The 22,824-nt window shown below is 39.7% G+C and overlaps 1 protein-coding gene across 1 annotated transcript in view; it reads left to right on the top strand.

The window, feature by feature from the left end:
* cubn (cubilin (intrinsic factor-cobalamin receptor)) overlaps positions 1–22,824 on the top strand; it is an 84,106-nt gene that overhangs the window by 56,437 nt on the left and 4,845 nt on the right. The window contains 14 exon segments of the mRNA XM_035656309.1: positions 3,691–3,875; positions 4,325–4,496; positions 7,534–7,737; positions 8,889–9,038; positions 9,166–9,287; positions 9,685–9,910; positions 11,592–11,779; positions 13,222–13,378; positions 14,200–14,349; positions 14,472–14,657; positions 15,564–15,693; positions 16,566–16,783; positions 18,815–19,014; positions 19,492–19,654. Coding sequence (XP_035512202.1) covers positions 3,691–3,875; positions 4,325–4,496; positions 7,534–7,737; positions 8,889–9,038; positions 9,166–9,287; positions 9,685–9,910; positions 11,592–11,779; positions 13,222–13,378; positions 14,200–14,349; positions 14,472–14,657; positions 15,564–15,693; positions 16,566–16,783; positions 18,815–19,014; positions 19,492–19,654 — 2,451 coding nt within the window.

The following is a 22,824-nucleotide window of genomic DNA, read 5'->3' as shown; positions in this document are numbered from 1 at the left end:
TGATGCCTGTCCCATGGCCTCTGGGGTCCACTTCCTTGTCTTTCTTCCCTCTGCGGCGAGTTGCCTGATGTTAGGTCATCTAAAAAATTATTTTTTCCAGTCAGAAATTACAGGTAAATTTGTATTAGGTTTTATTTATTCCATGTTGCATCAACAAAGCACAAATGTATTTCCACATGCATATACACAAATATACTTACCTTAAACCAAGTATAAAAATCCACTTTTTGTTAACCATCTTGAAGCACTTGTAAGGAAATAAAAGCAAAGCCCTCTCTCACACACACCCATGTTGGGAATCTTCCATAAAGAGAGTTGCTAGTTCTCTGAAGAATTAGAACCCAGTGTGGGTGAAATCAAATATATGGATATATGATATTTTGCATCGATCCGCCCCCACTATTATCAGACAAGTGAAGTTTGGAGGCATTGGACAATGTACACTCAAGTTATAGCAACTTTCCTGTTTCTGTGGTACATTAGAATTTGACGCCACGCCACGGACACGCCTTTTAACAAAAACTCATCCACAATCATGCAATATCATCAACAACATGTTTTGATTTCCTCACTAAATTTTCAGCTGGATTGATCGATCTGCTAGGAGTAGAACATAGAAGTATAAAAAAAAATGACAATTTCCTTTCACCACTAGGTGGTGCTCTCACTATACTGAATATTATAACATAGACGTGTTCAGGACGAGACTCTTTATCAAACGTGAAGTTTCGTTGAGATCGGATCAATGTACGCAGAAGTTATGACAAATCTCTTCTGGCGAGTCGTTGAAATTCCCACGCCACGGACACTCTGTTTGATGGAATGTCGTAAATAGCAACAACTTTAATTTATGAATGGTCTTTAGATGGATGAGTCCAAATCTGAAAGTCGATCCGATTCAAATCCCCTAGGAGGAGGATTCAAATACAAGTGTGCAGATCGCCAGAAATGGCACGTTAAATCCCGAAATGGCCGACTTCCTGTTGGGTTTGGTGATATGGCACACTGGATTTTTTTCATCTGTATAAGAACTACACGCGTGTCGATGGTTTATTGCATATCGTGAAAGGCCCCGGAGGTTCAGTTTTATGGGACCCGAGGCCATTTTGCATGCTCCTTATATTAAAAAAAAATATGGAATTTTTCCACGACTGACGTGCGCTGCGTTTCATGAGTTTTTCCAAGCATGGAAAACTTCCAAAAAATGCATCATTTGTAACTAAAATTAATAATCTCTTACAAATACAATGGTGCCTCGCAGCAGCCGGCTTAGGCTCTAATAATGACAATATTAGAAGCATGCAAAAGAACCAATAATATCAATAGCAAAGAATAAAGAGCCATTGGGTGATGGATGGTGATCCTTGTGCATGTAATATAGTGTTTGAACTAAGGCGACGTAGTTCACCGAAAAATGGTACGGGGCACTGCGTGGGGTGTAAGTTTGATACAGGCAACTGCCCTCCACTCCTGCTGCCATCTTCAACACTGACCTCCACCAGTCCACCAGTCCACGTTGTCTCTGCAACACAGGTGCCGCTCAGGGTACAGTGCTCTCTCCCTTCTCTCACCTTTACACCTCGGACTTACCCAATCCACACACTACCACATCCAGAAGTTATCAGATACACAGCCATTGTGGATGGAGGGGAACAAACTGGAATACTTGGACTGTCATTCAGACTTTCGTCAGCTGGTGGTGAGCTTCAACCAGCTTCAGCTAAACACTAGCAAGATGAAGGAGATGATTGTTAACTTCAGGAGGAAAACATCTCACTTCACACCGGTGAACATTCAGGGATTTGGACATTGAGGTGGTAGAAAATTACAAATTCCTGGGTGTTCACCTCAGTAAACAAACTGGACTGGACTGACAACACCATGCTCTCTACAAGAAGGGCCAGATTCGCCTCCACCTCATGAGGAGATTGAGGTCCTTCGGATAAGCAGGGCTCTCTCAAGACTTTTTTTCCTTCCCTGGAGTGGAGTTGAAGAGCCTCATGGCTGTGGGAGGAGGAACGATCTCCTCAGTCTTTCAGTGGAGCAGGACAGTGACAGCAGCCTGTCCGCTAAGCTGCTCCTCTGCTGTAGATGGTGCTGGCAGTGGATGCAGTGGATTATACCATGATTGACAGAGCCTGTTCAGCGCCCTTCGCTCTGCCACAGATGTCAGTCTGTCCAGATCTGTGCCCAAACCACAGGAGCCTGCCTTCCTCAACCAGTTTGTCCAGACGGTTAGGCGTCCCTTTCTTAAGCTGCCTCCCCGCACACTACTGTATAGAAGAGGTGCGCATCGCCACAACAGGTGATGATAGAACATCTGCAGCGTTTTTTTGCAGATGTTGAGGACGCCAGCCTTCTGATGAAGTTATCGTCTCTGACCTCTTCTGCACAGGTCGTCTGTGTTTGGCAGTCAGTCCATCCTGTCATCCAGGTGACTCCCAGTATTTGTATGTCTGTACCAACTCCCACAAGGTCAACGTTGATGGTCACAGGGTTACCGGGTGAGCCCTGGCCTTCTGAATTCCACCACCATCTCCTTGGTCTTGGTGGTGTTGAGGCGCAGGTTTTGTTGGAATCAACCATGTGACAAATCCTGGATTGGAGTTTCCTGACTCCTTCCTACTGGTCACTCCTGATACAGCCCACGATAGCCATGTCGTTGGAAACTTTTGCAGTGACAGACTCCGATTGTATTTGATGTCTGATGTGTACAGGGTGACAGGACCGGAGAGCGCACAGCCCCTTGCGGCGCCCCTAGCACTGACCACAGTTCAGAACTGGCAGTCCCCAGTTGCACATACTGTGACTCTGGCAGTGAGGTAGTCCCATTATCCATGCCACCAGATGTGATCTAACTCCCATGTCTGTTAAGTTTGTGTCCAGAAGCCGGGAGGCGGAATGGGAAGCCTCGCTCAGCTCGTCCACCACACCGGGCTGACAAATACGTGGGTGGGACAACCAGCTCCTCGTGGCTCCTGAGGGATGGAGAGAGAGACAGCAGCAGAAGGGGGTATGGTGACCTGAGGTGTTAACGGGATGGGGTGGTCGAACCTGCTGAAGAATTGGTTCTATAATAATAATAACTAATGTTCATTAGTATAAGAGCACCGGGTATTACAGCAAAAAACTGAATTAATCAACAAAACAAGAAAAAACTATGCGCACCAAGACACAGAGGCAGCCGTCTGGGGCCCCATCTTGAATGTATCTCAAACATCCTCGCTTGCACAGTGGCTAACCAATGCCTATTAACCCAGGCAATCTAACTCAGTCATCAACATGTAGAATCTTTGTGGAACACTATTTATACATTTTAGGTTAATGTTCCTTTTTGATGTGTAGTAAATATATTGTGGTTAGAAATTTTGTGTACTAAAGAATTAAATACAATTTCAAAATAATTTCACATGGAAAGTGGTTACTGGTTGCAACTCCTTGCTTTTTGTATTTATGTATTTAATGTTATATGTATCTGTTTTATATCATACACATTTTTTAAGTGAGTAAGCTAAATATGTAGGACTATGGCATTTCTGTTGTTGTTCAGTTTGCTACATTTAATGGCTCCATATTTGCTCTCATTTACATAAATGTTTACTCTAGTTTGCTATAGGCTCAGAGAAAAATAAATGTACATTTATTGATTGAAATGTTATTTCTCATGTTGAATGCCCCTTTTTGTTTTAGCTTGTGGAGGAGAACTGAATGCTCCCTCAGGAACTATCTCCTCTCCCAATTACCCAAACTTGTACCCACACAGCCGAGTATGTCGTTGGGAGCTGGTGGTGTCACCAGGCCGCCGGGTAACACTCACCCTCAATGACCTGCGGCTGGAAGATTCTGGTACTTCCTGTGCATTTGACTATGTTGATGTGAGTCAACAGTTAATTTATGCGACCAACAAAAATTAAATAGATTAATAAATAGATTTTATTTAAAGACGACTTTTTTTATGGTGTAGTGTTGAATAATTGAGTAGTCTCACAGGATTGTCCATGCCTATCACAAAACTTGTTTGTTATACATGTCTGCTAAAGAAAGTTGCTGTGTGCCAGTTATTTTGCTGGTTAACATGGACTTACCGATCAGCCATAACATTATGACCACAAACTGGTGAAGTGAATAACACTGATTATCTTGTTATCTTGGCACCTGTCAGTGGGTGGGATATGTTAAGCAGCAAGTGAACATTTTGTCCTCAAGTTGATGTGTTAGAAGCAGGAAAAATGCCCAGTTATACCTACATTGTGATGACATGAAAATGTTGTTTCCTTTCTAGAGACTTAGTACCCCTGTCTCCATGATAACTTCTGTCTTTTAGGTCTTGAACGGGTTGGCAGTCGATGCTCCTCGCCTGCAGCGATTCTGTGGTACTGTACCAGCAGGCACGCAGGTGCGCTCCTCTGGCAACACCATGACCATTGTGTTCCGCACTGATGCTTCTGTGTCCAACGGTGGCTTTTTGGCTTCTTATTCCTCTGAGGAACCTGCAGGTAAAATGCTTCCTTTGACAAAACTAAAATGGAGCTACTACATATAGTATTTATTAATTTTATTTATTGTCTCAGATTTTTTTAATTAGGCCAAAGAAATACATACAGTATATAATTGTCAGTGTTCATTTTCATCTATATAAAATAATAAAAAAAACATATTTATTTACATACATACATATATACATACATACATATAAGGTAAATTGAAATAAAAGATCACAACACAAATGATAATGAAAGGGAAAATAATCATTATTTAAATTAAAATCAAAGATATAATAAATGTGTAAATACAAAATAAGAAAAAAATCTAGGTACAGGATAATTCATTTTATTTATAAAGTTATAGGGACAGAGCACATTAATAGACATTACTGTAAATGTGCCAGTTTAGCCATCCTGGCTAATTTTCAACTGCAATCCCTGAACAGGTGTAATGGCAGATAGAAAGACACATAAAATACATTAAACAGAAATAGCAATGCTGTAAATGTAGTAGAGAAGACTTCATAAAAACATATAAACCAAAGCATGCTTTAGGTTATTTGTTTTATGAGTTATGGAGTATGGTTACATACATTTTCTTTTAAACATGATTTTAAAGTGATTTTAGATGAGTGATATGTGTTGTATGTAAAATTGTTCCATGTGTGAGCTGCTCTCATTGAAAAAGCTGGCAGTCTATCATTCAACCCTTTCCTGCCACAGACCTAGTGTGTCAATCATCAGTTGTTTTCTGCTTTATAAAAGCACTAAGGGGGAGGAGCCAGGCCATGCCGAATCTTATTGACAAGGCAAGCATCTGTAAATTTGATAATTGTCCCAGCTCTCTCTCTCCTGCAGCTGAGTGTAAACCACACCCAACTCCACAGTCTCATACTTTGTCAGGTCTATAAGCAAGACGACAAACAACTTTTAAAATGCTTGTTTTCTGAACAGAGTTTGGATCAATCAGGGCTATACTAACTTAGTTAATGGTAAAGTAAATCTGATAGCTGGAATTAAGTAACAGACACTTAATCGCTGTGGCTCAGAGGCAGAGCGATTGTCACTAATCGAAAAGGTTGTTGGTTCGATCCCCGGCTCTCCCACCCACATGTCGAAGTATCCTTGAGCAAGATACTGAACCCTGAAATTGCTCCCTATGCTGTGCATCGGTGTGTGATATGTGTATGGATGACGTTAGTTTCTGTTTGATGGGCTTTGCCATCACTGAGTGAATGTGGTGAAAGGGTGAATGATGCATGTAGTGTCACTGACATAATTTAGGGGGGCGGGACATGTCCCTGCTTTTTTCAAAAGGCCCGTTTTGGTCCCCTTGCTTTTTACCATCCATAAACAATGTAAACCTATAGTAAACAGAGACCTTGTCAAGCACTTAGGACCAAGCGGAAACCGCAGCTTCAAGCTTGAAGCCTGTTTCCCTTAGTTTAGACCCGCCCACAGCCAGAATGTCTAAAAAAAAGGAAAAGTGGACATAAGAGACTTATTTAGAAGTCCAAAGTGGAAAGTTACTCAAAGAAAAAGCATTACACCCATCCTGCAACACCTTCACTCCCAATAAAGCGGCATATCCACTTCAGGATCCTCTCATCAAATTACAAAAGCTCTCAATGATCTTTAAAGTGTCTTTAAGTTTTATTGAAAGTGCTGTATAAATCTAAAATGTATTATTATATATATTATATTATATTATTATTATTATAACTGTAGAGCCTCAACAATGCAAAGATTTAAAACAGCATATATTAATGCAAAGAGATACACTTATTTTCATGGTATTATTTTATGTTGAAAGGCAGCAACTGTTTTTTAAAAAAAAAAACATATATTCCAAAAATAAGTGTACAATTGGTGGTACTGAGTTGGAGTGAAGTTGGACTAACAAGGTGAATAATGTTTTGCTACATGCTTTACAACCAGTCAAACCAAAAAAGGGAACAGTGAACAAGTAGCAATAGAAAACTATAATCCCCCGTTCCTGTCTATCTAAACCTGTTACTATCAATAAAGGCAATAAAAGGCCAAAAATATATTTAAACAAAAATAAAATACTTGTGTCCCCCCCACCTCTGAAATCAAAATTTCGTCCTTGTGTAGTGTAATGCAATGTAAATGCATATTAGACTAGGCAAGACTGGCCTGTAAACAAACACAAGTAAACCAGGGAGCTGCAATTTTTCAGGATACAAAGCAGTAAAACTTTTACTTTTGCGATTTCGTCATTTTTTTATACAAAGGTTTATGATAAAATGGGAGTAGAATTGTTTTGTCTCCAGCTACTTAGAATATCGATAATTCAGCTATAATAGCAGCAAGATGCTCAAGAGAGGAGTAGGCTTACATGAACTGAATTACTTATGTGTTGGAAAAAAATTAATTGTCATAATAATCATAATGTTACTTTTTGCTGACATTTATGATCACGTTTGTTCTAATCAAATGTTATACAGCCCACAGTCAGCAGACAGCAAAGACGCCGCAGAGCAGTTTACTCAAGTTGATGACAACTTAAGTACAAAGTAGAAAAGTAAAAAATATTGAATCGAATATAAAAGGACTCAATGAAATCAGTTGAGAAATGTAAATGTTATAGTGCTTTTTGTCCAGTAAAACTGCAGGCCAGCCTTGCCCTGCCCAATATGGCAGTGACAGTGATGCAGTGTCTATATGTATATATGTCAGTGGTCTAGGCCTATGGCAGTATAACTGGTGGTGGTTCATGGTTCAAGACTCACCTGAGCCATCCCTAACCATAAGCTTTATGCAGTCTAATCCAACAGTCCTGCAAAAAATCTTTCAGAAACATTTTTAGTTTAGTTTCTGTTGAAACTTCATTAGAGAGGTGGTGATTCAACTTCATGGTCAGTATGGAGGATGTATTTTGTACTGCTGTTGAATTGTATTGTGTTATTCTGAGATGCGTTTCTAATATTTACTCAACCCCTATTGTCATAAATGGTATATTTGCGGTGTTTGTGTTTATATCTTGTGTGTGAGTGTGCCCCTACATTTTCATGTTTCCCTTTGTTAGTGTGCGGTGGAGTCCTGAACAACCCCACCGGGGAGAATTTCACTTCCCCTGGCTATCTAGTGTCCAACTACAGCAACAACCTCAACTGTGAGTGGCTCATCCAGAACCCACAGCACATAAATTCCTCGATTGTGGTACTAATAGAAGACTTGCACCTGGAGAACCACCAGACCTGTGAGTCAGACTACCTCCAGTTCCGCTTAGGTGAGTCCCACACAAACAGCATTGGCTTTAGGATGCACTGGACATGTACAATTATCACATCTGTGGTGTCAGTCATAGACTACAAAAAGTAATGTAGTATAATGTGTCTGTAATGGTATCCATAGTTTTCAGAAAATGTGTTTTGAAGTTGAAATTTGAGTTTATCATTCGCCACCCTCTTAGAAGTCGCTAATTACAATTAAATTGAGTGTATAAGGTCATTTTGGTTTGCATTTGTGTAAAACTGTTTTCATTCAATGGTAGCTCGGACCGATAATGTTATTATGAGATCTTCATAGCCATCATCAGCAAATGTGTGTACAATTGTACAGTACAGTAGGTACAAGTACATCAGGAGTTAATGGAGCCAATCAGCATTGAGTATTCACCCAGACATGATATAAAGACATAATAACATAGTCTTTAGAAACAGTACAAAAATTGATTGGGTGAGAAGAAGGACTGAATCTTCAAAACTACAGTATCTGAACATTTGATACAAAAAAGTAAAAGCTTCCCCAGGATTATGTATTGTTGCGGGTAGTGGGGGTCCTGCAGAACTCCCTACTTTTTTCTTTAGGCTATTGTTTAACTTCTGGCAATTAAACATATATATTATTGTTAATGACAGCGCTTGCTTTAGCTGTCACTTGTGTTCAACTGGGGTTGATGTAGTCTGGCACTACATTTGCTCTGTGGCTCCTTATCTCACTCCTCTTCTGTGTGTAATTTCTCACCAGCATCCATGCCCTGCCTCTGTGTCTTTCTCCTTGCAGTTCTAATGCTTTAGTTCAGTGTTTTTTGCTGTTGGTATGTCTGATTTCCTCACCCTCGATCGCATGCATGATGCTAAAACAAAAATACAAGAGTTTATAAATGTTGGCTTCTCCAAAGCCACAAGTGTTTGATCAAAGCGACACTAAAAATGGATGCTATCGCTGGGCTGTTACCACCAGAAGCTCAGAATCGTTAATTTTGGGTGACAAAGCTAAATATACCCACATCCCCTTATCTGCCTTTACCTTATTGAAATGAATGGACATAGCAAGTTACCGCACAATGGTGTCTTCTAGGTCTCGGACTGAAAAAGATTAGGAATAGATACTGTATTCATGCTTTTCTTACATTAAACTTTCTGCCCCCTCCCTCAGGTGACTCAGATGGGGAGCTGTTGGCCAAATTTTGTGGGCAGACCATCCCCAGAATTCCCATTGTGGTGTTTACGCCAGAGCTCTGGGTCCATTTCCAGACTGACGCTTCCAACGGTGATCTGGGCTTCAAGGCCAAGTACTTGTTCTCTGGTAAGACGGACACCAACAGCTTTATTAAGTTCATCTGCTATACTTAAATATGAGATTAGTATTTGTCTAATATAACAGTCATAATTTTACTACCACAGACTCTATTTGGATGATTCTCTCTTTGCAGAGTGTGGAGGCTTGCAGACAGGTGAGAGAGGGATATTGTCCAGTCCGAACTACCCCAACATCTACCCCAGCCCCAGTCGCTGTGCTTGGCTGCTAGAGGCTCCAGTGGGCCACACTATTAGGGTGAGTCTGCACCATGGCCTAGTGCCAAGAGTCCATTTCCAATTGAACATTTTGATGTGTTAGAAGCAAGAAAAAAAGGCAAACCTTTGAAAATGGCCAAATTATGATGGTTAGACGACTGGATGGCTCCAGAGATTCAATTTGCAACTCTTGTGGCGTGTTCCCCGGTCTCGGGCCTGCAGTGGTCAATACGTAATCAAAAGTGGTCCAAGGAAGGGATAAGTTGTGAACCTGCAACAGGGAACAAAGTTAAATGCTGTTCCTGATAGAAAGGTTCAGAACACACAGTGCATCGCAGTTTGTTGTGCATTGGGCTGCATTGCAGTGGACCAGTCAGGGTGGTTGGCTGATTGGTTTATATGTATGCCAAAAATGTCTTCTTTATGTCTTATTCCAGCTAACCTTCAGCTACTTCAGCCTGGAGCCTCACTCGACATGTGGCTGGGACTCTGTCACCATCTTCAATGGAGGATCCCCTGGCTCCCCTGTTATTGGCCAGTACTGTGGGACCACCACGCCAGGAACCATCCAGTCAGGATCCAACAAGCTTGCTGTAGTCTTCTTGGCTGATCATAGTGTGTCCAGAGGAGGCTTTATGGCCTCCTGGTCTGCTGATTCCTCAGGTGGGTTTATACTAGTTAAATGAAAATGGTGTTACTGCTGCTAAACTTCTGCCGTAGCAGAGATCTGCAAATGCGTGTGAGGAGAGATTTGTCTGTGTGCCTCTGTAGCCACACCCACTTCTGTCTGACAAAAGCCTTTGAGGGCATAAGTAACTTATAGTAGCTTGAAAAATTAACATGGACCGGGACCAAACAGCCTCTGAGACTGATGGAAGCAGTTTAATGACAGGGAATATTGTACCATGGTGATTTACAGCCGCTCTGGGGATTATGAAGACACTGGGGGTTCAGGTGTGGGGGACAGAAGAGATGTGAAGTGAAGTAGATAGGAGCGACAGGGAGGTTGGGCAGCGCCCATCTCCGAAGGCCTGTGTGACTGGGGGTCCATCAGACTTGGAGGCTGTTCAGTCCCAGGCCGGCTGTATTCACACTGCTCAGCTAACTGCAGTACTCAGTTACAGTTAACTAGCTGCCTGCATATTTTAGCAAAAATAAAGCTAATGTTATTTCTGCCCATCAGTAAACAAGAGAGATGGGAGAGAGAAGCTGGGGAAAACCAGATCGTATTTTCTCCATAAAATATGATTCACTTTTACGAAAATCAGTGAATAGAGTTTATAAGTTGTGTTAATTATCAGTGAGGTCCGGCCCCCAGAAACGATATACACTATAATTTAACAGTAATGTCATGCTACCACCGACTGATGGTATCTCGGCTGTATAGATACTGAGGCACACAGACAAATCTCTCCACACAAATACAAATCACCACACACATTTGCTGATCTGCCACGCCAGAAGAGTAGCAAAGGTCACATGTAAAAAGACAGCCAATTGAGAGTCCTGCTTGAGTTGTAACCAATGAACTGTCTGTATTTCCAGCTCTTGGAGCAAATACTTGAATATCTTCATTTACAGATTTGTCTACAAATGTACAAATCTTATTACATTTGCAAATCCCAATATACTTTCATTTTTTACATTTTTATACATTTACACAAATTTGCCCCTGATCTGAGTAATATAATATTTAGTGCTGCTGATACCATGTCCCGATCCAATACTTGTATTTTCCCTAGATAATACAGGTGAATACCTCTGCATTGAATTATGAAGAAATTTGCCTGCATCCAAGCTGTTTAAGTTTATTTTTTATTTTTTAACAAAATAACAAAGTAGGCTCTAAAATAGCCAAGCAAACCCTCTCTGTACTATTCTTTTGGTATCAGTCAGTTGCTAGCTTTGAACATTCTCAGGTCCGGTCAAAATGAAAATAATTTGCTTCCCAATTAGTACAATTAGCAACATGGTACATGATTTTACAGCAACAGCCCTATTCCACCTAAATAATGTAATAAACCCACATTGATGATTATGTTACATTGTTTTGTGGATATCCATTAAATTCCCAGCAAACAATTTTTCTGAACAGAATTTGGATTGATGGAAGTTAAACTGATAGTTAGAATCAAGTAACAGACATATTTTCAGCACTTACCAGGTAGTCCAACTTTCTCTCTTACTTTTCTTAATCTCCTTTTTTGTCTGGTCTCTGTATAAATATGAAGTAGTATGGGTCTGGGTGGCACCCCCATGGCTCAAAGCAGACAAATACACTATAATAAACTCTGAGTTGTGCCGTAGTCCTGGACTGTGCAGACATGTGTTTTGTTTTAAACAGGCTGTGGAGGGGTGATCCATGCTGATACAGGAACAATCAAGTCACCAAACTATCCCCAGAACTTCCCGGCCAATGTGGAGTGTTCCTGGCAGATCATTGCCCACGAGGGAAGCCACCTGGAAATGAGCTTCAACAGTGATTTCCAGATTCCAGACAGTTCTGGGACCTGCCAGAACAGCTATGTTAAGGTATCAGAACCAAGTTACAGCTGTAACGTGTTCAAATTATGTGCTAGTTCATGGGCTGATGATTCGGGCCTCTGGGAAGAGTCATGGAAGGCTGCTGTCAGGTATTTTTTAGAGAAACTCACAAATGCTGAAATTGTAAATTATTTACACTTGATAGATCATAGATATAGATCAGATTCTGCATGATCCAGAAAAAGTTGTGGCTCTTTTAAAGGAAAAAAGTGGGGTCAGCGATTCCCAAGAGTTGCACATGGGAGCCAGATTCATTATAGCAACTTACTACTAGTACACTGTAGTTACTCGTCCTATAAACAAACAATGTTAACGTTACAGTTCAACAAGCCAGATACCTCTTCCACAGCCACTCCAGCCACCCACTCAGACCACAAAACAAAACAAGAACAACAAATAAATAAAATCCATAAACTGTAAAGTTGACCTGCTCGTCACGCTCTGTCACAATGCCATTTTGGATCATTTAATCTATAATATGTAACATTTGCGCATTAAAATGTTACAAACACTACACCTATTTATATATTTTGTTGAGTTGTGTTCTTACATTATCCAAAATGTTTCCAACAATGTTCAAACCTAGAGAAATCTGTAATTTTATTCAGGTAATAACATTTCACCAGTCGCCTGTTAGTGTTGTTTGTGGTGGTGAAAACTCCCATGATTCCACGCTACTTTACAACATCATAAAACTTTCACACATCAAAAAATTGTTTTGATGTGAGAGCATCAGAAATGACATGTTGTGTTGTTTGTCTAACTATTATGATTAGTGACCATGATACATTATACTGCAAGCATACATCTCCAGTGGATGTGTTTTTTGCATAGCTGTAATAACACTGGCAGCAATGTGATTGTAACAGAGCAGGCACACAGTTCAAATCATGGATTAAAGATATGTTTAGAATAGCAGAGAAAGAGGTACAATGTTACGTTACACCATTCATGAGCATGCAGCAGTGTTAGTTAATGTGCCTGCATAGTTATTGTGGCCCAAAATCAGTACCCTATCAGTGCTAATAAGTTTGATGTTGTGACTGTCACAGATTTATGGAGCTGCATACCGCTATTTTCTTCTTACTATCGTCATCGAAAACACAGTCCAATGTTTTTATTTTCGGACTAGAACCCTGATAGCTGCCTTGTCTGTTGGCCTGCTGGGCTGCTGCATCCTAGTAGGTTGCCAGGTTTGCGCATAGTGCACTAGAAATCACTGATCATGTTTTAAAAAAAAACAACTACATATTAAATTTTAATTATTATTTATTATATTAAAATAAAAATATCAAGTACTTTTAAGTCAAAGTCAAGTCGAGTCTTATCAGTGTTAGTCAAGCAAGTCTCAAGTCCTCAAATTGCGAAATCGAGTCTGATTCGAATCATATGTCCCTCACCTCTGTTAATCAGTGTACATTTTCCTGCAGGTGTGGTCAGGTCAGACCCAAAATACAGAGGCTCCGCTGTCGACAGGCTGTGGCTCAGTGGCCCCCGGCCCTGTTATTGCTCCATATAACATCATCACAAGCCGGTTCCAGGGCACTGAAGCCCCAGGAAGGGGTTTCTCAGCCTACTTCAGCACCAGTAAGAACCAGGCAGCCAAGACAGCTTCATATCACAGTGTTATTAAGGCCATATTAACTGACAGTAACCGTGTTTGAATCTGAAACACATACCCCTTTTCCACCAAGGCAGTTTGAGGACTTATTTGGAGCTGGTGCCTAATCTTGAACCAGTTCTTTGCATTGCAACAGCCAAAAAACAGGCTCTTGGCCAAGTCTAGAGCCCGCTAGTACAAGGACGCCTTGTGGTCAGCTTTCTATGTATTTATTAGCTGTTTAGCACACAGAATTTGTGTGACATTAAACTAGCTGGCTAGCTAGCTAGCTGTTGTCAGCTAACTTTACCCAAGCAAGGATAGCTACTAAATTCTCACATCAATGTTTTGTTCGCAACATCAATGTTTTGTTCGTAACATTTCTCGTTACTTTAATGTTATGTTGAGGTTAGTAACATTGATGTGAGAAATTAGTAGCTATGTTAGCCAGCTAGTGTAACATTGGTAACAATAGCCAGCATTAGCACCAGCCCAGACAAGCACCAGGTCTCATTGGTGGAAAGGGGCTACCAGTTGCCTTGAATGTTAGGTCCCTGTGTTTGTTTGTGTTGCATCTCGGAAAACATGTTACCTAGTAAAGGTCCTTTAGTGACTGGAAACTTGATTAATTGACAGGATTTTTAGGTGATTTATTGGCATTTTCATTACATCAAGAAATATCTTTCAATCTCAACTTCTATTAAACACAGTCTTAACTGAGACAGCAGGCACTTCAGTATTGGATTAAGGTATGAGGTAGCCAGTCCCAACATAATGCAAAAAAAGTCTGACATCTTCTGTTCATCAGGGTGTGGTGCAAACTTCACAGCCCCCAGCGGTCGTGTGGTTTCTCCAAATTATCCAGCCAGCTACCCTGACTTCTCAAACTGCAACTACACCATAGACGCTGGACAACAGACTGTGATCATCCTCACCTTTCAGGTCTTTCAAATAGAAGGTAAGTATTAGCATTAGCAAAATATGTACAAAGAATCTTGGAATAATCACAAGATTGACCTATCATCCTTTTGGAACTTTGCATGGTAAATGTTTTGTACTCTTTGTTTGTCTTTTCTGTAGCACACTCTACCTGTATGTATGATGGGTTAAAGATCTACAGTCTAGCTTCTAGTAGCCCGGCTATTGCAACTCTGTGTGGTACCAGTATCCCAGGGCCCTTCTCCACCTTTGGCCCCATGTTACTCCACTTCTACTCTGACACTGTGATCACCGACACTGGCTTCATGGCAGAATACAGAGCCATTCGTAAGTAAAGAAGAGACGGAATAAATAAACAAAAGCAAATGACTGAAATTAAGCAGTTAGAAAACTTTCTCATTTGCTTTTGTTTCCTTACCAACCTCAGAAATTGGGGGACAAAAAGAGTTTTCTTTTTCTTTTTATTATTATTATTTTTTTGTTTTTGTTTATTTCTTTATTTTTAATTAATTTATTCTATTTTTGTGGTTTTTACAGTCCTTACTCTTTACCCAGAAATAGAATGGAAAATTAAGTTTTTTATTTTTTTTTAGAAACTTGGAGGATTTGTTTTTCCATTACGTTTCGCAAGCTATATGTAAATGAGGAAGCATGGAGGATACACCTGTGACAAGTTGTGGGACTAGATACACCTTATGGTCACCAGGGGATTAATAAAAAACCCAGTGTAATGGCTCAGAAGGTAAAGCAGGTTGTCCACTAATCAGGAGGTTGGTAGCTCCTCTCTCTGCATGTCGAAATGTTGCTCTATTCCCATCGGTGTACATACTGTATGTGCACAGTGGGTTTTGTTGCTTAGATGTGTTGCATTTGCCTATAGCTTGTTTGCACATGACAACACATCACTCCTGTGTCATGGACTGCAGATTGAGGGCAAAGAAGTGATGTTCTACATTGGAAAAACAAGGGATTGAACCAACAACCCTCCAATTAGTGGACGACCCGCTCTACCTCTGAGCAAGAGCCACCCCTTAACCCTTAAACCATTGCACTTATTATGCAGTGTTTGTCCAATACAAGTCACTGTAAAAAATGTAGAGGTAAAGTTGTATTTACTCACCATATATTCATTTATAGATTTATCTTTATTGGTATACTGTACATTTAATAATTCTGTGTGTGTGTGTGTGTGTGTGTGTATATGTATACCTACATACGTATGTACGTCTACAGCATGTGGTGGTTTCTACAACAGTACTATGGGTACAGTGAGCAGTCCAGCACTCTCCATGACCAACTACTTCCACAACATCAACTGTACCTACCATATCATGGTCCAAACAGACAGAGTGGTGGATCTCAAGTAAGACTGCACTGACTGCACTAAGAGCTTTAAATGGACTCCAGGACTAGAATAGGGAACTGAAAGTCAGACATACCTTTTCAGTTATGGAGAGGGGGTAACTTTTACATTTTGTGTTGCAAAGTAATTCGTCTTATGCAATAATTTTCTGAGAGGCTAAGATGGTTTCAATCCTTTAGAGTAAAACATTTAGTTTTCACATATTTTTATGGTATTTTCTGAACATAAATCAATAAGACATAAACATTTTTGACAAAACAAAGCCTTTCCCATACCTACCAACACTTCCCCTGGGTTTCTCACATATTTCAAGCCCATCTCATGGGTTGTTTTTTTTTGTTTCTCCTAGCAAACACACAGAATTTGCACGGCCCTTAAACTTTATAATGAATAATCCTCATACACAAAGTTTGTCCAATGTCACCAAGGTTTCCACATTGTGTATGAAACATGTGATATATATTCTTTGATCATGAAGCCTGATGTCGCTCTACAATTCTGTGGTTGATAAGGAACTACACTCTCTGTTAACAGTGACACACAGAGTCTTGTCTCCTCTATAAAACATGATCTGTATCCTTACTTGCAGTATCACATAAATCTCCTGTATTTTGAAACCTAAATGTTGGCAAGTATTGCCTTCCCTGTTGGTCCCCATTGGGTTTAGGATGCATCAAGGTTGCACTTGACAGGTTCAGTGTGGCCACTGTATACGTTGGTGTTACTCAGGTCCTCCAGTAATGTAGTCCAGTAACTGTGAATGATGATGTTGGTGCAAAAGAGCTTTAAAAAACCAAGAGAGCTAGCTTTAAAGTTTTATGTAATATTTCCTTTCAGCCTTTCATTTTCTCTGTCTCTCTCTCTCTCCATAGGTTTAACACCTTCCACCTGGAGGCATCCTCTTCCTGTCACTATGACTATGTGGCAGTGTATGATGGACAGAACACATTGGCACCTCTGCTAGGGAAATTCTGTGGCGCAGTGCTCCCACCAAATCTGCGCTCTTCTACCAATCAGCTGTTCATCGTCTTCAGGACAGATGCCACAGTGAATGGGATTGGCTGGAGGGCTACTTACAGTGAGACACTTGGTAAGTGTTATTGTATTTGGTAGTAGCTCATGCTTGCAATGAAGCATGCAATAAACAAATACTTATAAAAAATAGTTGTAAGCACCTCCTGACTCTTTTTTTTTGAGAGATAGGTTAAACATAAATATATTTCAAAATACGTAACCAGTCGATTTTGACACAGCATAAGACAGCTATATGAGACAGATAATTGAGCTACTGAAAAATAGTAATTATTTAGAGTTACTAGTTCTCTCAAAAGTAATTGAATGGCTTTACCAATTAGTGCATATAAAAGGAATTTGTTACTAGGAAAAGTAACTTTTGCTTTACCTTTAAATGTCTGTCTCAATTCACTTATTGCACACAGCCGTCTGCATTTTAGTGTTGCTGTGGCACAAGGCAAATTTATCTAGTCATAAATACTCCCAACCACTAGAGTGCATCAACTACTAGTGCTCCTATCAACACTCTTTTAGTGGACAGGAGGATTAAGTAGAAGACCCACACAAATGTACGTACACCAAACAGTAACCTCTGTGGCTGGCAAATGAAGCCAACACAGAAGTAGCAAAAACAGTTCCTCTAACAACCACTTGAGCGTGGCTACCAAAGTGAGTCATTCCCCATTTTGGTATCTATAATGAATTTCCCCATTCATGACAATTGTACAGGGGTTGAATTTTTATACTTTAGGAATTTAAGCAAGGAAACTACAGTGAGCTGGGTGAGTTTGGAGAAGATGATCTGGGATGATGGTGTTGAATGCCAAGGTGAGATCCACAAACAGGATCCTTGTATATGTCGCTGGGGAATCAAGGTGTTACAGGATGTAGTACAGCCCCACATTGATTTCATCATCATCATCAGCATGACAGGTCTGTAGTCATTGAGTCTTGTGATAGAGGGTTTCTTGAGATTGATTGTGGAGCGTTTGAAGCAGGAGGATACTTGAGATAAGGGGCCAGCTGGGCAGCACATGCTTTCAGACATGGCTTCCAGATCTTCTCTCTCTGAAAGAGCTGACTTCGTCCTCTTCACAGATCCTGAGTGCAGGTGGGGGATTTGTTGTTGCTAATGTAGAAAGTTTTAGACTGCGCACAAATGTCCTCATAAAAGCTGATTAAAGATGTTACCATTAGCGGGATCTAGATGCGTAGTTGCAGATTGCAACCAACCAAACACAACTCTGTATTTGATGACCTAGGCTTGAAAATGGGCTGTGAAGTGTGTAGAAGAAACCACAGTGGCTGTGAAAATTGCAAATGTCTCTTCTAGGCTATTGTAGAAATATGCCGGTTCAACATGGAAGGCGACCCGCAGAATCTCTAGATAAAAACATCACATTCTAAGGTATTGAATAGTCAGGTTATAATACACTGATGAAAATACCTATGAATATTATATTCCATTTCTGCCAATAGATTTTCCTAAATATTTTACCTTTAATGTGTTGTTTTGGCAGTACGTAGCTGAAGTTTGCTCTTTTTCCAAGAACAATGAGCATGGAGTCTGTATGTTTCCGCTCTTGCAGGAAGTGTCATGTGTTGTATTGTCTCACTAACACAGTCTTGAAGTGAACACAGACCAAAATATTAACTTTTATTAATAAAACAGTTTTTCTGGGCTTCTTCTCAGGGCTTTTCTGATTTTTGACGCCTAAATCGACCTCTACAGCACCAGGCGGAGCGCCTCAGCTGGGTGTTTTTATTATGAATATCACTTGCTCTGTGCAATTTTGGTAACACTCTTGTATTATTGTATCCATTGTTGTGCAGACATTTCTGGAATATTTCCCCCAAAAATGGAGCGACTACACTAAGTCTTGTCTTCCTCAGATCATGGAGGAGAGCAGATTGAGTAGTATATTAAAATACTATCTATATTTCCATAAACATAAATTCAGCTACCAAAGACACAAAATGTGCCCCTGTCTGTACAATATTTGTCACTGTGTGCATCAATAATTCAGTCCTCCCAGAACTTTTTCTACTCTGACGTGCGTATGGTGTAACAAGAGTGTTAAGTGCTTGTTTTCTGAATTGCCTGTAGGTCCAGCACAGGGATGTGGTGGCTACCTGTCCATGCCCATGGGCATGCTTGGTTCTCCGGATCCAAACCTGGATGGGCGCTATGAGCCCAGAATGGACTGCCAATGGATGATTCAGATGCCAGTCAACAGGGCTATCAACCTGACATTTAACTCCTTTGAGCTTGAGAGCTCCTCTAATTGCCGCTACGACTATGTCAAAGTAAAGAACCCGCAGCCATTGAAATACTGATTACTTTTCTTTCTTTAGAACATGAATTAATTGACTACTGACCATGACACAACATATAGCTATGCTGTGTCATGTTCTCACATGACATCTCACATGCAATTATGTCTGCAATAGTTGTTGACTTAATTGATTTGCAACACCAATTTGTGACATCGAACAATTAATGAAATGTAGGTGCAGATAATACATAATTGTTTTATTGGTAAAGTGCTGGTATTAATGAATGATAATTTAAATTTTTATCCTGGATTTGCTGCCATGGTGATGCACTCTTACAATTCATGATGCCAAGAATAATAATCAGAAATAAGACATCAATCATTTGTTAGATACATACTTGTGATACTTAAGTTTTGTTGGATCATACTACATTGACAAAATATACTGTGACAAAAATGGATTTGCTATTTTCTGTTTATGTTTTTCATGTATCTGTTTTTTTATCAGGTGTATGATGGTGACAACAGTAATTTCCCCCTGGTTGGGACATTTTGTGGAAGCTTCATCCCTTCTTATTTTGTATCGACTGGAAACTTCCTGACTATCCACTTTGTCACTGACAGCTCAGTACAGAGGCGAGGCTTCAATGCTACCTACAGAGCTGTGCCATGTAAGACACTTTCTACTCTCTCTACTACACTGCACACTACACTGCTTCTTTTTCTCTATATATCTTTAAATTGTAAGACGTAATCTGGCTCACTTAAAAATCAATACTGAATAACACCAAAATGACTGTGTTCAAAAACCCATCTGCAACTGTGTCATTGTCTGCAAGTCCAGTCATAGCTCACAAGCAGTTTATTTTGACACACTAAAGACGGGTCTCTTTTACTGTTACTCATGTATTCTCCATGGAGGTATCTCTTTGCTAAGAAGGTCATTTGTGATAAATATACCATAAAGTACCTGAATGTTTCAGGAAGAATCTGTTCACTATGACACACAATTTATGACGAATAAACCACACAGAAAAAACTCAGCTGCAAATATTTCACGGCTGCTGAATTTGCGGCAGTTGCAACACTTTTTCAAGAAGTTCAAATAACCACTGCCGGTCCAGAGGATGTCAGTGGAACAGTTTGACGTCCTGCTGGGGATGCTAGTGCCGCATCTGAAGAGGCAAAGGAACAACTACTGGAATCCTATTAACCCAGAGCAGCATCTGTCTTAGGTAAGTTGTTCTCGGGCCTAAGCTACTATAGTAGCGGGGGGGGGGGGGGGGAATTAGCATTCTTGCTAAACTCTGGCATGTTTACATTTGTATTTTTATACAGATGTTCATTAACATACTCTGTGCCTATCAAATAACCAAATAAATAATACGTAGACTTTTTTTTTTAAATATCTGCCTACTCATCCATTTCTTAACTATATAGTCATTACAAACCAAGCATGGTCCGACGTTTGCTACAATCTGTGGTGATCTTGTTTTCATTTTTGTAGAGCCAGGCACATGAATGTAATTTCGTCAAAACAAAAGAATACTGTATCCAACTGCATAAATGATGATGAGCAAAATTTCTTGAACTTAATCTAAATCCAAATCTTTTTAACTGGCAGTCCACAAACACAGGAAATTGTTAACTTGGTGCAAAACTACAATGTTGAACATGTTGTAGACATGTAGCCTATTCATTTTTATCATCTTGTCTATATTTTTATTCAAAGTTATTCATCTCCATTCATCATTCATATTTAGGCAATAAGGCTATATTTATTATTTAGATTATGTTAACACCCTGCCCAGCTCAAATTTGCCCACAATCTCAGGTTTGTCAGGCTTGCAGACCTAATACAAATACTGTATAAGTACAAATATGAGGTACTTTCTACTTTGCTTGGGTGTTTCCATTTTATTCAACTTTTATTATACTATTCCACTACATCTCAGAGGCAAAATCATATTTTTTACTTGTCTGACAGCTCATAATTAGTTACTTTTCAGATAGCAATTTTACAATATTTGTTTCTAAATGAGATTTTGAATTTGAATGTGTGTGATAAACTAAAGGGTGTTTTCCCATCCCAACACATACGTCCTCCTATTTCATAAGCTTAATAAACTATTAAAAAACCCTCTTGGATGAGCTGGAAAATGCATTGTCAACTTGTTCTTTCAACTCATAAAACGTGGCTCTCACAGGACTGCAACACTATAAACATATGATGATCTTATAGAATATGATGCAATATATATAAAGTAGTTAAAATTAGCAGATTTTAATCATCTACAGCAGTAAAATGCAACATACACATTAATGCATCAGTCCAAACACATTATATATAATAGTAAAACACTAACAGGGATCATTTTACTGCATAATGAGTACTTGTACTTTGAATACTTTGAGTAAATACTTACATACTTATTAAACCAGTGTCTGTACATCATTTCCTGTAATGTGGATACATTGTAAACTTTGTATGTTGCTAGATTGTTAAAATTATACAGAAACAAGCTATTGACTATAGGCTTTAACCAATAACCAAGCTGTGTTATTTATAGCTAAACTATTATTTTAGTAGTGTAGCAGCCGACTAAGTGTAAACAGTATACCTTCATAATGTCAAAATATAAATAATTTTATCAACAGAAATTAAAAAGAGCACACCATTGCTTTGTCTGTAATAAGTGATTACACCAGGACAAAAGTGCAAATTCAAAAGAATGTTGGTTGGGATTCTTCTAATACTGCAATCATAACTTCCATGTCTATCTCTATATATTGAGAGAATGAGATTATTATTTATTTTATATAAATTAGTTTAGTAAAATCTGAACCTGCTGGCACAAATGTAAATCAAATTGTTTTCTTGGATTTTGTATATTAGGAAGACTAATACCTGTTTTCTCACCTTCCCCAGATTCCACTACACCACAACCATCACCTACAGATTTGATCTTGGTGTATCAAATGTGGCTGCTTTGGTCGGCAGTGGTTTAGAGGTAGAGTGGGTCATCCACTAATCGGAAGGTTGTTGGTTCGATTCCCTGCCGCATGTCGAAATATCCTTGAGCAAGATACTGAACCCCAAATTGCTCCCAATGCTGTGCATTGGTGTGTGAATGTGTATGAATGAGTTAGTTTCTGTTCGATGGGCTTTGCCATCGCTGTGTGAATGGGCGAATGTGGCATGTAGTGTAAAAGCGCTTTGAGTGGTCGGAAGACTAGAAAGACACTATACAAATACAGGACACTGACACTTTCATAAATAACTGTGCGTGCTGTAAGTGCGCTGCATTGGGAGTCTATGTAAATGCATTTGGTCAGATCTTACAAGTCTTAAGTAGGCGCTAATGAGGCGTTTATCATTAGTTTCCGGAATGTGCTCACACACATCCTTTGTTGTTCATTTCTGTGTTTTTGTCTTTATGATATTTTTAATAAATGCTTGTCTTTATACATATTGGCCTGTTTAATATCCACAAGAATGAATGATACTAACTTATTTAATGTAGAACTTTAAATCTTTCTGTATCAAGTCTCTCTACAACCGGGGGTTCAATTAGTCAACATAAATGAATAACACTGATTATCTCATTATCATGGCACTGGTCAGTGGGTGGATACTGTATTAGGCAGTAACTAAACACTTTGTCCACAAGTTGATGTGTTAGAAGCAGGAAAGATCGGCAGCGTGAGGATTTGGGCCAAATTGTGATGGCTAGACAACTGGGTCAGAGCATCTCCAAAACTGCAGCTCTTGTGGGGTGTTCCCGGTCTGCAGTGGTCAGTACCTATCAAAAGTGGTCCAAGGAAGGAAAAGCCTTGGAGA

Source organism: Morone saxatilis, unplaced genomic scaffold (assembly GCF_004916995.1).
Source record: "Morone saxatilis isolate NCDOM2014 unplaced genomic scaffold, NCSU_SB_2.0 Contig0, whole genome shotgun sequence".
In the NCBI taxonomy this organism is placed as follows: Eukaryota; Metazoa; Chordata; class Actinopteri; family Moronidae; genus Morone; species Morone saxatilis.
This window is presented reverse-complemented; position numbering and strand designations above follow the sequence as displayed.